Raw genomic sequence first — 17,707 nt, forward strand, 5'->3', positions numbered from 1 at the left:
GTTTGGTTCCTGTCTACTGAGGCCTTCTGTGGTATGTGGCTACAAGCAGTTATCTTATTTATTGGCCCTTATGGTTAAACTTAGACAAGGGTAAACTTTAATAGGTCTAAAGAAGGTGGAGAGGGAAAATGAAATATTCTGTAGCTCTTCTGGGCTTTGAAATGAAACTGGAATCCCCTTCTACTAAGTGAAATCGCTGGCAAAGTATGCCTCATTTATCATTCCAAAATGGAGAGAATCAGTTGTTGCTACAAGAGACTGTGTTTGTATAATAAAGATACATATATAGCTGAATATGCTCCAGTTACTCATGACTTTGATTATTTCTGTTTATGTTTTTCTTTCTTCTGACATTTGAAAGTATTGTGGTATATTTTAAAGTTGCAAGGCCAAATATTTAAAAACTAAGATGCTAGGAATTTCTTGAGGCGATGTGATATTGGAGGTGGGGCTCTAGTTTTGAGGGGTGGGCTTAGTGCTCTGCCTTGTACCACTGGCTTAGTACTCTTAGAAGACAGTTTGGTTAAGTTGTGGTTGGACTCGATGATCTTTAAGATCTTTTCCAACCTGAGCAATTCTATGATCTTATTCACTGAGAACTTCAATTCTTATCCCAGTGTAAATATATTTTGTATATATATTTAGAACACACAGTATTTAACATGTTTGGACCGTTTGGAGGCAGGCATGTGTGAAAGTATATAGGAAGAGAGGGAGGAAAACATTTGGGAAATGCTTGGGTGGCACGTGGCAAGCATTCGCCTTTCAGGATGTGCAGAAAGCCACAGGATGGTCCTGAGGGCCGGCGAACAGAAACTGAACGGGAAGATATCCCTACAGCTAGCTTGTCAAGGGCATTTCTGAGGAAAAGGCAATGTTTGCAGAGCACGGCCCAGAGTGACCGCTTTACCCCATGGGCCAGCCCAGCAGACACTGCTACAGACAGAAAACACGGAAAGCGGCGAACGGAGGAAAAACCAGCATCCCTTCAGCAACGCGGGCCTTGAGCAGCTCCGGGTGCCGCGCAACGCGCCGCCCGCTCACACGGCCCGCTGCCGGGGCCGGGCCGCCGCCATTTCCGCGCGGCGGGGGCGGAGCTGGGCCGCGCCGGGGCACGCGATGGCGGCGGCGAAAGCGGGAGCGCTGCCTGAGGCGGCGGAGCGACTGAAGCGATTCGTGGCGGCCGAGCCGTCGGCCCGCCTGGAGAGCGTGCGGGCGCTGACGGGTCTGTTCCGGGAGGCGCAGCCCAGGTAGCGTGGAGGAGGGCCCGCCTGCGGCCACGTGCGCCGGGGGAGGGAGCTCCGGCCGTGCCGCCGGGCCTGGGTGGTCCCCGCGGCTGCGAGCGATGTTTGTTGTCTGCCGCGATGTTCGGTCGTGAGCTCGAGGCGCTCGCCTCTGCTGGAGATATTGCTAAGGAGGCCTTGGAAAGCGGCCACCGGTGGCTGAGCGTCGCTTATTCATGTTGTTAAAGCTGTGGCTTACCTGGGAAGGCCCGGAGGTCACTTGTGGGGTGGGGACCAGTGGGGTGACCTCCCATGGGTGGGTCTTATGGGTACGGGGCAGGTGGCAGCGTTTTCCCTGCTAGGCAAGAAGTGAGTTCATGTGTATAACGAGCACACGTGGTGGTTTCTCGCTGTGTTGCTGCAGTCCGAGCAAAGCCTTGGGGATGGAAGTGGTTTGTTCGTGCTGGGCAGCAGAGAATGAGTGAGAGGAAGGGGGGATTAGTTTCAGTAAGTTAAAGACATGAAGAACAGAACATACAGTTACTGAAGAAAGCAAGCAGCTGACGTGGAGCATCCTTGTTCTGTAAGGTTAGAGGTGGATCTCTGCAGCACCACCTAATGCTGCTGGCTGCATCAGGGTGCTTTGAATATGCAGTGGTTCAGCTTTAGTTTTTCTTGGAGAGTAGGAGACAGTGTAGGTTGATGGGAAGCTGGTGCTCTGTCCTTGTAACAGTAGCTGAAGATTGTAACATCTAGGAAGTTTGATCTTTGCATAAAGTTATCTTGTTTTTAACTCCCAGTTCTGTTATGGCTAATTAAACCAACATTTTGAAGTTTGGAGGGGATATTCTCAGAAGTACTCCCTTCTGTGTATAGGAGAAATCTTTCTGGCTTTCTTTTTTCTCTGGGGAGGCCGAAGGACCTGAGCAAACATTAGATTTACACACTAAAGCATTCTCTTTCTTGCCTCCATCCCTGACGTTTCTGAAACCAGCTTGGACAGGGGAGCAGATATCCCCACAGTAACCAGTGTTCTTTGTGTATAGATGGTGAAGTGGAAGAGAGCATAATTCTTCCAAAAGGGAGAGGGTGTAGTGTGGGTTTACAGCCCATAGGGCATGACAGAATGAACAGGAGAGCAACTTCCAGAGTTGGCCAGCCATGAAAGTTAATGTTCCTTGGTGCTATTGAACCAGAAGAAATAACCCAGTGAGCACTTGATATTTAACTTGTGACATTCATTGATAATTATTTTGTCATTATGCAATTGATAAATCTGCAGTGCTTATGTTAACAAACGTAAAAAGGGAATGGTAGTGTTCTGTAATTCAGAAGCAAATAAGATTAGCAAAATAGGCCTAAAATAACTCAGTTATGTGGAGTTTAGCACAACTCAGGTTTCCCACATGTTTCAATTGAGACTTCAAGTGCCTTTGAGGAAATGAATTGATTTGTTCCTAATTTACACATGGAAGAAAGTAGCTTTATACTGTTCCAGGCAGTGCTGTACTCGCAGGAAGATAAGTACTTCAGTGCATGAGATGTATAAGTTTTTAAAACATAAAGTAAAAATAGGAAATCCCAACAAGTAGCATGATTTTTTTGAAGGTCTGGTCTTTTGAACAGTTGCATTAATGTTTATAAATCTGTGTTTGATAGGATGCCATCCTGTGTGGTTTCTTTTTTTAACAATCAAGCACTTAGGTCATACAAGGAGTGACAGTAATCTTTCTTTCGGCATGGATAAGTGAGTTCTAATGTGTTGTTTTGGCATAACAAGAAATTGTTTATCTCTGAAGGCTGGGCTGCTGTACCCTTTGCTTCTGCTTCTTTTGGTGCTCCTGCAGCGTGTTTTGTTTGATGCTGAAAACAAGTGGCAGTAGTGAACTGTGAAGATCTGGCTTAAGGAATAAAATGCAGGAAGAAGTTTCTGGAATACTGACGGAATGTTCTGAATGAATTTCAAGGCATGTTTAACACAAAGGTATCTTTTCACATAGAAGCTACTAAAAGGACTTATTGCTAATTTCGTAGAGTGATGCTAATTTTTCCTAAAGTAATGCTAATTTTTCCTAGTAAAAGATTAAGAAAATACTATGAAAGGGAAATATTTTCCTTTTCAAAAATACATTTTAAATGTTTGTAGCTGCTGCTTATATCTTTACGAAAATCTTTTGGCAAGAAAGATCTGGAAAGAGGAATACTTTAAAAACAAACAAACAAAAAAACTTCTTGAAAACATTTTTAACATTCTTTAATGTTAGCTATACATTCCCTGCTCTCCACGCTAGTTTGAAAATTGAGTTTTATGTCCATGGAGAAGATTTTAATTAAAATGTATTTGTAGCACACACTCAAATTGCAATGATGCATGAAAGTTTAAGTGTGAGAGTCATATTTTATATAGTTATTACCTGCTTTACTGAACAGCTTTTAAATCATTACTTCTTTGTTCAGGAGAAATTCTGTGTGTTCACAAAGTTTTTCATTTCTGTTGTAGAAAGAGATTTGACTTCTTCACAGAAACATCTGACTTGATTTCTTTCGCAATGTATGAGAGTCTTGAAGGGCTGTCTCTCCTTGCTGATATGTGGAAGTCCACATCTACTTCTGTGTTTATGGTGAAGACAGGCACTTCCTTGTGTATGCCACCTTTACTCTCATAAGTTAGGCAGAAATTTAGTCATCGTGTTTTACTGGAACATCTAATCTCTTACTATATTCATTGAATGATATTTTCCTCTCTGAGCTTCAGGGAAGTTTTCACAGGAGCTTGATATCTTTGCGATCCAGTGTCTGCTTCAGACTATCATTCTGCTATGTTACTCTAACAAGAGTGGAACAGAAACTTTTCCAGAATCAGAATTACTTTAAGGTGTTCTTTCAAGAGCAATAGAGCTGCTAGAACATGCACAGAAGTCCTTGTAGCTTTTTTTGTTTTACCTGTTTGTAAGTCTGTTTTATCAATTAAAATAATTGAATGTTGTATGCTAGTGCATGTCTTGCACTGACCACTGATTTTTTTTTCATTTTGAAGTTGACTGTGGAAAGGACCATTTGAAGTGATATCAACACATGGCATACACATATGTAAGGCAAACTGCAACCATAGAATCAGACTGAGAGGTTTCCTGTGATAGAATAATGTCTGTGTGTCATCTTTACAGAGAAAACATGCTTTCTCAATAGGGAAGACAGGGCCTAGTGGGTTATCCTTTGCCAGAATGTAGCTTGTGTCTGCATACGTTTGCCACATGCATGGTGGCATGTTGGCCACTTAATGTTTCTTTGGCATGCATATCTGTGTTGAAATGGCAGGAGCTGCAGCACTTATTGCAGGTGGAAGGTTTGAATCCTGTGAATGTCTTTTCTTGTTTTTTAAAACCAAATTCCAGACCTGCTTTCAGGTTATATGCGCTCTACTCTTTTCTTTATGAGTGAGGACCAGGTCTTTTGTTCTTTCTTGTCACTTCGTTTATTTCCCTTCATTTTATTCCTCTGGAAAACGTAGTTTTTCTTTCCCCTATAGATAATTCTCATTGATGATGCGTTGTGTTTTTCTTTTGTGTCTATTAAGTAGCTGGAAATAATGTTAGTGTATTGGCCTTGATCTACTATGAGGTATTAGCATAAAATCGTATTTCCTGAAGATCTGTAATCTCATGCTTTATTAATTTAACTATGTTTATAGTGGTTTGATTTATGGAAGAGTGATCACTTTTGGTAAAGAATGGGTAGCCCTGTTAGTTGTGCATATATTTGGATATTTGGGGGAGCGCAGGTAGTGCTATATCATCTTGTTTGACCAAGAACTTTCAATGCTCTTTTGGAAGAGGGTTTATGTGTATTACTTACATTTGGTATTACTTACCATTGTGTCTTACTTTCTCGAGACTTATTCCTTAATTTTGCATCTAATAGCTTAGAACCTACCTGTTTGATCTTAAATATGCTACAAGTCTGCTTAAGCTTCAGGGAAGTTGCATCTGTATTTCCCTTTCTTTCTTTAATCTAGTCAGAATTTTTGCATGAAGAAATTTATGGTACTGTACAGGAATGTTCAATAAACACTCTGTGGTGTTGCTTCTTTTCTTAGCATGGTGTATTAGTAGTTTTAATGCATTGTCATCACCTTGAACATAAAATCAGGGCAGTGTGTGTGAATAGCTGTGCTTGGGAAATGTTGTGCATATGTGGGTGATAGATCTGCAAATGTGCATGTTGGTCCTGGGAATCTGCTGAACGAAAGTGCTGTACCGTGCCCAACATCTTTCTGGTCAATTTGCATAATTATTTCCATGTTTGGGATTTTGCACTGTTCTTTTACTTACAGTACTGGTGTATTTGTCTGATAAAGAAGGCAGAGTGGACTGCTGAGACGATTAGCTCTGGTGCAGGTGTGTTGTGTCCCACAGTGAGGGATCATGGTGTGCTCCTCTTGGAACTGAGGAGCCCCCAAGGTGAGGAGTGAGCTGCTGGGAGCTGCCAGTATCCCACAGCCCTTAGGGGAGTGGCTGAGGAGGTGTGGACCTATTTGCTATCCGCGCAGATTCTCTAGAGAGGTTTCCTGTCTGCTGGGCGCCATCGTTCATGATATCGAGATGCTACTGGGCATGGTAAAGGTGAAGGACTGCTGCCCATTTTTGCTATTTCAATTCATTCATATAAGGCTGCAATAAAGAGATTACAAAATATTAAAGAGAATCTTTATGTCCTTTGGAAAGATGTTCAAGGTTGCATTCTCTATCCTCCCAGTTGGAGATTAGGACCTGAGAAGAGGGAAGATAGGTGAGTGATTGGTTGAGGGGCTGGTGCCATGCTCAGAGCTTTGGGCTTCATCACAGATGCACCTTTGAGATACCACAGTGTGTTGACATCAGGTGGGACACAACTGACCGCATCAGGCATGAATATTCTGGGCAGCAAGCTGGCTGGGCTGATTAACAGAGATCTAACCTAGATTTGAAGGGAGAAAGGGGGAATGAGAATAACTTCTTGGTCCAGATATTGGACAGCCCAAAGTGAAGAGCTTTTAGACCCTGTGCTCACCAGTGCAGATAAGTTCATCATAGATCTTAAGACAGGAGTCGGGCTGGGCTGCAGCAGCCATTGTACGATTGAGTTTGTGAACTCAAGGAATATAGGCTTGGGGTTAACATGAGGTCAGAACTTCAGAGAAGTGAAGTTATGGCTTTGTAAGAAATTATTGGATGAGATCCCCTTGGAAACTGTCTCAGGGCAAAGGAATGACTTAGAGCTGGCACCTGTTTAAGGATATCTTTCTGAGACTACAAGAGCCCTCCATCCCTCAGTGTAAGAGGAGGCAGGAAACGGGCATGGCTGAGCAAGGACCTGCTGGTTAATCTGAGGGATAAAAAGGCAGTGAAAGCAGTGGAGACTGATGATGAGTGGTGTTCCCCAGGGGTCTGCCTTGGGTCCCGTGCTCTTCAACATCTTTATTCATAACCTAGATAGTGAAATAGAAAGCGCCCTCTGCTGGTTTGCTGATGACACTAAGCGGAGTAGTGCAGTTGATAAAAGCAGAAGGAAGGGGTGCCATCCAAAGAGACCTGGGCAGGCCTGGAAAGTGATTCTGATGAGATTCAGCAAAGGTGCTGCACTTTACTCAGCATAATCCCAGACAGAAGTAAGACTGGAAGGAGAATTCATTGAGAGCAGACCTGCAGGGAAGGACTTGAAGATTCTGGTGGATGAAAATCTTGACATGAGTCGGCAGGGTGCTCTTGTAACTTTGGAATACCAACAGAATCCTGGGCTGCATCAAAAGAGGGGTGGCCAGCGGGTAGAGAGAGGTGATTGACCCCCTTTGCTCTGCCCTCATGAGGTCTCATCTGAACTAATGTGTGCTGGAGCCCCAGGCTTGAACAATGAAGATGTGGAGTGGGTTTGAAGGACATGAAGAACATGAAGATGATCAGAGGGCTGGAGTGTCTTGCTTATGAAGACAGGCTGAGGGAGTTGGGCATGTTCAGCCTGGAGAAGACATAGCTCAGGGGGGACCTCACTGTAGCCTTTGAGTATGTAAAGGGAGCAAATGAACAGAAGGAAGACTAACTTTTTATGCAATTGGGTAGTGATGGGAAGGGACAAGGGGGAATAGCTTTAGACTAAAAGAGGGGAAACTTAGGTTAGATACAAGGAGGAAACTCTCTACTTTGAAGGCTTGAGGCACTGGAACAGGTTGCCCAGAGAAGCAAGGTGTTCAAGGCCAGCTAGGTTGGGGCCTAACACATGTGTTAATATGTATTTAGTAGCCTTTTTATTTATTTATTTAAATGTTCTGAGGTGGTGTTGGAAAGCTGTAAGGAACATCAAGGCAGGGCGTAACTCCCTCACAGCTCTTTTCCTGAAAAGACTGGTGGGATGATTGTATGCACATATTTTGCGCTTTCTGCTTCAGGGATCTTGTATGCTAAGGACAGTTTCAGATTGTTGCTGAAAGATCTTAGGGGTAAAAATAAGTATAACTGACCTGATATGAGCTATCTTATTAACTGAGCTTTATTTATCTATCTATTTATTTATTTATTTTGTGATTTACCACAAATTTATTTATTTCAGAGAAATGGCAGAAGAAAGTCTATTCCGGGATCTCCTGGAAATCCTGATGAGAGCTTCAAATGAAATTGAACAGGCCTGTAAAGATTCCTCTGAACCACTGGATGTAGACACCTGTCTGGTGCTCATAGCAGAATGTTTCAGATGTCTGAGGAATGCCTGTGTTCAGTGTGCCAAGAATCAACATGTCATGAGGTGCAGTTTTGATCCATTTTAACTCATACAAAATTATAATCTTCTGGTGTTTGTGTGGTTTTATACAGAGATTCTTACTTTACACTGCTGTGTTGATTTATTAGCTGCTATTTCCTTTTTGATTCGGTCACTTGAAATGATGTATGCAAGTAGCAAAAATAGCTGGCCTGTCTGTAGGTCAGAGTTTGGGGCATTGATGAATGACATAAGGAAATTACAGTTTGTGTTCTTAGTATAGGTTTATTATGAAAATTGTACAAGCCTTTTGTAAGTTTGACTGTGGAATTAGACTTTTTTTTTTTTTTTTTTTTATATAATGTAATGAATGAGTAAACAGCCTTGACAGTTAGAAGATCAGTATTTTTCCTTAAAGTACATATAGATCTGCTTAGTAGTCCTGGCAGAGTATACTATCTAGACAGCATGTATAGATATATTTAGTTTAGTGCATTTCAACTCTGACATGTATGTTAAATCAGGCTCATTAAGTTATTTAGGCTTTTTTTTAACCTGTTATGACACTGAAGAGATGCTTGGGATAGAGCTAGCAGTTGTAACAGAAAACCTGGTAGTCTACCCTGCTGTTTAAAAGTAACTCCAGATCCAGCCAATCCAAACAAAAACCCCTAACTGAAAACCAGACCTGTTTCAAAGTTGTTAATTCTTCAAGAATTGAAATACAATCTTAAAATTTGGTTTCTTGGGACTTCTCAAACTTTATTGAACTAAATAAAATAGGGTCTGGGACAAAGTTCAACTCCTGTGCTGGGGCAGAATTTTTGTTAATAGCACAAAAGTTGCAGGGCTTTTTGTAGAAGTCATTGGTTTTAGAATAAGTTAAGTCTGCTTAACTCAGTCAGGCTCCTAAATGTTGTTTTCTTGACATTGCTAGCACTTGTAATTGTGTTGGGGTCAAGAAAATGATTTGACAGAAAACTTATTTATTATTTTTTGCTGAGTGAGTGTTCAAGCAGCCTGGGTTTCCTTATTTGTTACTTCTTGTCGCTTCTTAATTATTCAGCTTGACAAAAGGAAGGGAAGAGAATTGCATGACTGGGAGTTGGTAGAATTATTCCTCTTGGCAGCATGATAAAATATTACCTACTAATGGGTCTAATGTTTTTTTTTCTAATGGAATTCAGGTATTGAACCTACTTCTTAATGTGCTCTGCACAGCTTATGCTTGTGCTGTATGCTTACCCTTGGGATTATAGTTATTATAGTGTTATAACGTTGTTATAAGACGGCATAGAAAGCTGGGTGCTAATAATTGTAGTTCCCTGTAGATTGCAGGAGGTGGGGAACGCCTGTCTGAACAGAAAGTTCTGGCGATGTTTGTAACAGTAAATGACATTGTGAGTCACTCTGAGGGTGCTGGTTTTGCTCTGTAGCAACATGACGTTTTATGCCCTACAGTAGGTGCTTTGAGCTGTCTTTATACGAGTCATGTTTGTGTTGATTTTTAATCAGTTACAAATGCACAATTTATTTAGGAATTAAATATCTTGAATAATGAAAAGCTGTGAGAAGAAGAGAAGTTATGTCTTCGATTTTTTTTTTTTTTTTAAGCGTTCAATTTTCAGGTATTTAAAAAAAAAACCTACACTTTTTTTCTACCAAAATCAGAACTGTTTCTTTATAGGATAGAATGCAATGATTGTAAACACATGGGTTGTTTAATAACTTTGAAGCTACTGGGGAATATGAAATGTTGTACTTTCCAGCTTCTGTTCTGCATGCCATGAAGAAATTTGGGGTCTGAACAAATGGGAAATATATAAAATTTATTGAAACATACATGTGTATTATCTATTTATAAATGCATCTCTGGTTTCTTTTCTGTGTTAGAACATAATCAGGAAGATAATGTGTTTGTCTAAGAAACCGCTGCAGAAGAGAAATAATTAATGTTCATCTGCAATGATGTGATATTTTTGCAGTAACTTGTGCTTGGGTGTGGAGATTTAACATAAATGGTATTACAAGGTTTCAGCCACTCAGCTGATTTTAGCTGATCTCTTCTCAAACAGCTAAACTACTTAAACTGCAATTGAGTTGAAAGGTGAAGTTCATCTGTTTATAATGTATTCTTTGACTTATTGGGTTTTGGTTTTTAACTCCTGTTCCATTCATATCCTGGTACATATATTGTCTGCTTTCAAGATTGCTGATTTTTGGTGAAATAATTATATAATTATTTTGGCATTTTTGATGCCAACTTCACTTCTGATAGACTGTAAATTAGTGCATATTTACTGTCACTCTGACGTATTATTAGAACGAGAATGAATGAGTGCTTCATCTTCTTTGCTTCCTGCGAAGAATACTTTGAACCTTCCCTCCACCAGGTATTATTAGAATATGTCTTAGTGAGAGATAATACGTAACTTGGTTGCTTGCTGGTCCCACAGTGCAACCAGTAAATGAATATTATGTGGATTTTCTTGAAAGTTGCTGCTATAACAATGTAAAAAACTCATTGCTTTCTAGATATTATTTTTCTAATGTCTGTTTAGCATTTGCAAGGCATAAAGAAGTGTTAAGAACTGGGAAAGGGTACAGAGATGCACAAGATCACAAAATCACAGAATGGCCAGGGTTGGAAGGGACCTCAATGATCGTGAATCTCCAACCCCCCTGCCACATGCAGGGCCACCAACCTCCCCATTTAATGCTAAACCAAGGTGTTGAATGTCAAACTGTTGAAGTCTGAAACAAAATGTGTATCTGTTCCTTCTCCTTCTAATGGCATTAGTATGGCTGTTAGTCAGAAACAGTAAGAGAAACAACTTCTTATTTCAGGCTTTCTGAAAACATTGAAAGCATGCTATTAGCTGAAGTGAAAAGGCTTTTTGCTTTGTTTGGGAGTGTTTAATACAAGATTTTTTTTTTCCCCCAATTTCACAATAGGAACTTGGGTCTCATCACTACCTCTGTCCATTTGATCAATTTGCTTGATGGAATGCAGGTCAAAGAAGAACCATTACTGATTGGTAAGGATGTGGATTTTTTTCAAATGTATTGTCTGCACTGTATTTTTTATGTGGGAACTCATGTGGTGTATGATGTCACCTTCTTGATTTTTTTTTTTTTTTGGTACACAAACTTAATTGTTTCTGGAACTGCAACATGCTAATTCTGTTCTCCTTTCTTTCTAACTTGATGTGAATGGTGGGATAGAAGGGCAAAGGTAACTCTGCCTAGTTGGTGTTCCAAAAGTTGATTAAAAAGTTAAGAACTGTGGGCCTTCTGTTATGCTACTTGGAAAAAATCTTAGCTTCATTTTTTTTCCTCACTGCCTTTTTCCCCTGTTCTACCCCCTTTCTTTCCTTTTTTTTTTTTTTTTTTTTTTCCCTTCAAAATATGTTCTGCTGTTTTGCTGTCTCTTTTTTTGATCTGTGAACATACTGAGATGAAGGAACGCTCCCATTATTTTGAGTGCCGTTGAAATAAATTATTCTAATAAACAAATCTTGTCTATGAGGGTTTTTTGTTAACTTTTAATTTTTTTCATATATTGTTTTTGCTTGTTGGCTGGAGTAATAGCTGCCAGGAACTGCGTACTGATTTGAGTAATGTTCACATGTCTTTAGTTGTTTTTTCTTTTTCACTCCTTCAAATAGTGAAGAGGAAATCTGTCTTGAGTATTCTTCTTGTTTAATGCCAGTTATTACGACTGATCTTTACCAAATTCCTTTTAACCAAAAATTAAGGCATTTTCAGTAATTTTCTTCACATTCTGTGTGTGTGTGGAACTTGATACAGGGCAGTGGACCTCACTCTTTATTGTCTGTGGTTGCAGGGAATAGAGAATGTTTTGTTTCTCTTGCTGCTTTTATTTCTTTTCAGTTCTTTTACTTGAAATAAGTTTTTACTGAGTTCCTGTTGCTGCTTTTCTATAATTCTTGTGAAAGCAAATGAAACTACTGTCATTTGGTAACTTATTTTCAAACACCTTCATGAAACTGGAAGAATCAAGGATACTGCTTTTCCTTCTGATACTGTATTTGGCTCAAAATGAAGCCATTGAGGCATGTAAGGATGTTGTGCATAAACCATGTTCACTTCTTCATCCACTGCTGGAATCCTTCTAGAAAAAGATCAGTGATGCTAGTGCAGGTCTTCAGTGTGGGAGCACAAAGACTAAATCCCATGGATGACAAAAGGAAGGCTTGCTCAATGGTTGTTAGGAGGAGAAACTGACAGCAGGCAGGAATGACTTTTAAGACATTTCTCAGCCTAGAGAGACTGAAAAAATACCATTTAAAAACAAAATTAAGGACAAGTGCATATTGTTAATTCACAGAATGATGGAATTACAGGGTTTGGAAGGTACTTCAGGAGATCGTGGGGTCCAGAGTTCCTGCTAAAGGAGGTTCCCTACAGCAGGTCAGGAAAATGTCCAGATGGGTCTTGAATATCTCCAGGGAAGGAGACTCCACAACCTTGCAGGGCACCCTGTTTCAGTGCTCTGTAACTCTTACACTAGTTCTTCCTAGTGTTAATGAGGAAATTCTGATATTCCAGTTTCTGCCCATTGCCTCTTGCTCTATTGCTGCACACCATTGAGAAGTGTCCACCCCCATCAACTCGATTACCACACTTTAGATATTTATAAGCACTTATAAGATCCTCTCTCAGCCTTCTCTTATTCGGGCTGAACAGCTCCAGGTTTCTCAGCCTTTCCTTGTACAGGAGATGTTCCAGACCCCTAATCATTTTTGTGGCCTTCTGATGGACTCTTTCAAGGATATCCTTGTCATTTTTGAAATTAGAAGCTTGGAGCTGGACACAATATTCCAAGCGTGGACTCACTAGGACAGATTAGAGTGGGAGGATCACCTCCCTTGACCTGCTGGGAGCACTCTTTAATTCATCCCAGGATACTGTTGGCCTTTGTAGCCTCAAGGGCTGACTTATGGACCATCTACTGTCCACCAGGACACTGTCTCTGCAGAGCTCCTTGCTGAGTGATTTGGTGAACTTTGGTGCTTCATACACCCTTCCACATCAGACACCAATTTGTCAGATTGCCCTTCTGCTGCCATCTGCACAGCAACAAAAGGTAATAAAGTTTTGGTGGGAAGGTTCAACTTCTACTGTCACACTGCCAACATCCACCTCTGACATACTGGGCTAATGTAATAAAACACAAGGAATTACTTTCAGAGCAGCCCTTATATGTTGTTAAGGAGAATATTTCAAGTTCTTTGTTTGGATATGTCCTGCTTCCCCCTTTAAATTGGTGCTTGAATCTGATGATTATACTTAAATGCTTTTTTATGCCCTTAAGGTATTTTAAATACCTTCTTGTTGCTTCTATAGCAACAATCTTCGTAAAATACAAAGATAAAAAGGTAATACTGTATTGCAGGGAGAACAACACTATGTAATGTTTCAGTTCATGCTTTTCTTAAGGTTTTCCTGAACCATCTCTCTGTAAGATAAAAAGACAGTTGAACTTTCAACTTTATTGAACTTATGAAGAAAATAAATTGAAGATTTTGGTTCAATCTGAGAAAATCTTTTAATCTGATCTGTGATTTGTTTTCACTCTCAAATCTGTCCATGTTTATTAAGTCTCAGAAAGATGTGGTAAGTTTTGTATGAAAGTTCAGTGCACTTACAATTTGTAATGGATTAAAAAAAAAAAAAAAAAAGTGGAGGTATATATACCTGGGCCAGCACTGTAGTCAGTGTGGTGGTTTTCAAGGGGGAGAAGAACTACTGTTCTAATGATGTATTAATGATAGAAGCAAAAAAAAGATGCATGGGAAGCAGTGTGATCAAAACCAAGATTTCTTTGCATCTTTTCTGCAAGGAGTAGTAACCATATAAATAGTTTTTATGCTTGTCTGGGTCCTCACTTCATTACATTTACTGAATCTACTGCAAATTTTCAGCATTTCTCACTGTTCATTTTCAGTAAAAAGATAAATGTCAATAAGCTGCAGAAAAAGCTGTTGTTTTGAGTACATGTTATTCTACTAAGGCAGTGGACAAGAAAAGCTGGAGGTGAGTTAGTATGTCTGTCCTGGAATAGCTCTCTAAGACTTTAGAGAGTTTAAAAATAGCTAGTTAATTCCTACATATGGCACATAAAGATAGTCCTACCCCACCTGCAAGCCAGCCATCCCTTTAACAATTATTTTCTTTCTTTTTAATATGTACACTAGAAGAACATTTTTAGGCCTTCCAGTCACAGTGTTGCTTTCAAATAGCTGTTTGTCCCTGCTCTTCCTCTATTCCTCTATTCTTTCTTCCCTTCTTCTTAGTTTTAACTGCACTCTACTTATTTCTCTTGTATTTCTCTTATTTCTCTTGTATTTCCGTAAAATACATAGTGGCAATTTCCCTTGATCAATTAATATCTTGTAGCTTGTGGAGAAGGGGGCCTCCTTTAAGAAATGTTGGTGAAAGCCAACATTCAGGTGAGTGCTGGGGCTTGCTGAACAGTGATGCTAAACAACTGTTTAATGATTTGTAGCCCTTCCATGCAGAATCAAGACTGATCTATATCAGTGAGTTGCACGTAGTTGTAAATGTGCTGTTTTCTTACTACTCCCTCCTCCTTTGGAGAGCAAAGTTCCTAATCAAGCAGAGAAAATCATGATCTTCTAATAAACAAATAACTTATTCGAATTTTTACTAACAGTCTAGTGAAAAAAATGTGAATCTGCAAAATATAAGATTAGTGGAATTTTGTTAGTACTCTCTCTACATCCTTTTTCTTTTTCTTTTTTTTTTTCTTTTTTTTTTTTTTTTTTTTTGTAATTAAAAACAAAATAGCCAGTACAACATTTTTTTTTCTGCTGTGGGTACAAAGACCAAGAGCACTTGCCAGAGGAGCAGATGAAGCTGCTGGATGAACTTTAACTGAACTTGAAGCAGACCTAGATCTCCTAAGAACTGAGAAGTAGTTCAGTATGTTAGGGGTTGCAGCAGACATAGGAAATATCCTTGTCAAAAGCCCAAATAGAAAATCTGCACGTGATAGTGTGTGTCTTGGTTCGGTTTGGGGATTTTTTTCCCCTTTTTCCTATGGAAAATCTTAAAGCTTTCCAACAAATTTAGGAGACCTGTGAAAAGTTACATTTAACCTTGTTAGGATGATAGACCTTCTTCAGATTCCACAGTGGAAACTGGATGTAGGATTCATCTCTGAATTCTGGGGAAAAAATAGTTTTGTTTCTACTTGATAAATTACAATGTGGGCCGGCCTGTTTTAAAGCAAGCTGATGTTCATTAGTCTGATCCTTTCACTGACTACTTTTTTTTTTTTTACGTTTTGGACAGAAGGTGCTTTAATCTTGTTTGTAAATAGATCTCAAGCCTTTCACCGCTTCAAAATATTGCAGATGCTGAAGAATGTGCTCTGAATTCCAACATAATTGCTGAAAAGTATTTATCCACCAGTATACTTTGCTGTGCTGTGCTCTTGGATGAAAAGGCACTGAATGCCTGATAAGTGCTCTGTGAGGAACAGTTTGTTGTGCAGGTTCTCTGAATGAGCCGATTGTACTTTAAAGCAGACCTGAGTGCAACTGTGTCAGCTACTGAGAGGTACTGCACTGTGTGTGCCTGAGGGAGGTGCTCCAAGCTTTACACTGATGTTCCTCAGCTCCGTGCTGCTGGTGATACTTGAGCAAGCTTTAAACCTAGAAGCAGAACTAGATCTCCTAAGAACTGAGAAGTAGTTCAGTATGTTAGGGGTTATTATTGTTATGCCATCCTCATGCGTCAAAGTTCTTGTGGGTTTACACCAACCAGGGAAAGCTACATAAAAATGACTTAATAGGAGACTATTAACAACAAATGTCAGTGTCATGGGTACTCTGTCAATGTCCAGATGTGCTAGCTGCTGCATGGGGTTTTAGACTATTTGCTCATCATAACGTCGTGTCCAGAAATGGTGGCAAAATTGTAGTGGATAATAAGCTTGGATCCTTGAATAGGAATTTGACTTTGCTTCCAATTCTCTGTAAAGCACTCAGATATAGTTAAGCTGCTACAGATAGCGTATTCAAAACAGCACTTGAAACATTCCTTTAAAGACAGTGTTGAAGTGTAACTGTATGTAGGATTTTCATACTGCGCTGATTATAGTAATATGAGCATTTTCTGGTAGACTGTTTAGCAACATGACTATAAATTGTCTGACACTTGTTCACACTGCTTCTTCTGAAGGAAGATTTTTGGGGAAATAAAGCATGTCTTATCTTGAATCGCAGAACAGCCTGGGTTAAAAAGGACCACAATGATCATCTGGTTTCAACCCCCCTGCTATTTGTAGGGTCACTAACCTCCAGACCAGGCTGCCCAGAGCCATATCCAGCCTGGCCTTGGATGCCTCCAGGGATCCACAACCTCCTTGGGCAGAAGAGGAGAAGGCCTGCAGTGTTGTTCAGATAGAGAACTTGCTGAATCCAAAAAGTCTGTGTGTGGGGGGGAGGGTTGCTTGATTGGTTTTTTTTTTTTTTTTCGGTTGTTTTTTTTCCCCTCTACCTCAGCATTTATAATTTTTAGGGTTCATCTTCAGTCAGTGTTCTTTCAGTGTTCCAACTGATTTGGACATGATCTTCTATCATCATGTATTCTCTTTTAATTAACGAAAAGCAAAAAACGATTTCACTCACTGCTGCCTTTTGGGTTGGTTGTGATCTTTACTCCTTGAGTTATCTTTGCAAAACTTCCTGAAAATGAAAATGAATTGATATTAGGGATTTCTACTTCCTTAAGAAAGGCAAGGAGAGAGAAACTTTTCAGTTCTATTCTCTCTTGCAGTGAAAGTAAGCATGAAATGTTTTTTTTTTTTTTTTTTTTTATCTGACCTTTTCCTCAATGTGCATTCAGCTATTTGTAATTTGGAACTGCTTTGGAAAGCAGAGACTGATTGATGCTGAGGGTGGAAGGCGATGTTCTCAAACCTGGTGATGGATACTGAATTGATTATCTTTCCTAAATTTTTAAATAGATATTCCTTTATCTTTAACTTCCCTTAGATTTTTATCCATTTTTACTCACGTATTTCACGTATTTAGTTATTTTGTTCCCCTAAACAAGGCAATGGCCGCAGCAGCACTGCGGGGATGGAAGCGGGGTGGCTGCTGCACAGGGGTTGCAAGGAGTCGGTCAGCAGGGGGCGAGACCTCGCGTTGCTGGCAGCCGTGGTGGTGGTCCTATTCTGTTTCCAATTCTCTCCTTCATCCCACTGGGGGGGAGCGAGTGAACGGCTGTGTGGTACTGAGCTGCTGTTGGGTTAAACCACAACAGTATTTTAACAGGAAAAAGAACTGGAGTGGTCATATATGGAGCCTAAATATTCTTTACCAAATGCTAGTATTGTTTCTGTTTTATTTCCTGCTTTAAAAATTTGCATTCTGCTTTTCACTGCTTTTTTTGTATTTCTTTAAACACATTGCACTGAATGATTTCATTTCCTGTTTGCATTTTATATTGTATATGAAAAATAAATATTTTTAAAACATGCCTGGAAAGTGTGATAGAGCAGTAAAATTTTACTGGACAGTGCATTTGGGAAACCATTGTTAAATTTTATTGCCTGTAAGCCAAGACCATTTCTTTTCTTGTTGTTTGAAAACCAAGTATCTTCACACTGACTTGGTTATATGGATTTGATTGTAAGGTAACTACAGCTGGAGAAGATGCAACTTCCTAGTTATATCCTGGAGATTATATAACACAGTGGC

General features: G+C 39.9%; 1 protein-coding gene across 3 annotated transcripts in view; it reads left to right on the forward strand.

The window, feature by feature from the left end:
* The first annotated feature begins 1,096 nt into the window (after positions 1 to 1,096).
* ATXN10 (ataxin 10) overlaps positions 1,097 to 17,707 on the forward strand; it is a 95,145-nt gene continuing 78,534 nt past the window's right edge. For 2 of the 3 annotated variants that reach the window (XM_048952567.1, XM_048952587.1), the window contains exons 1-3: positions 1,097 to 1,250; positions 7,806 to 7,997; positions 10,908 to 10,990. In XM_048952567.1, the coding sequence (XP_048808524.1) occupies positions 1,120 to 1,250; positions 7,806 to 7,997; positions 10,908 to 10,990 (406 nt within the window). In that variant the 5' untranslated portion in view covers positions 1,097 to 1,119. Of the gene's footprint in view, positions 1,251 to 3,080; positions 3,208 to 7,805; positions 7,998 to 10,907; positions 10,991 to 17,707 lie in introns of those variants that run through there. The other variant, XM_048952578.1, reaches the window with a different exon arrangement.

This window comes from Lagopus muta, chromosome 1 (genome assembly GCF_023343835.1).
Source record: "Lagopus muta isolate bLagMut1 chromosome 1, bLagMut1 primary, whole genome shotgun sequence".
Lineage (NCBI taxonomy): Eukaryota > Metazoa > Chordata > Aves > Galliformes > Phasianidae > Lagopus > Lagopus muta.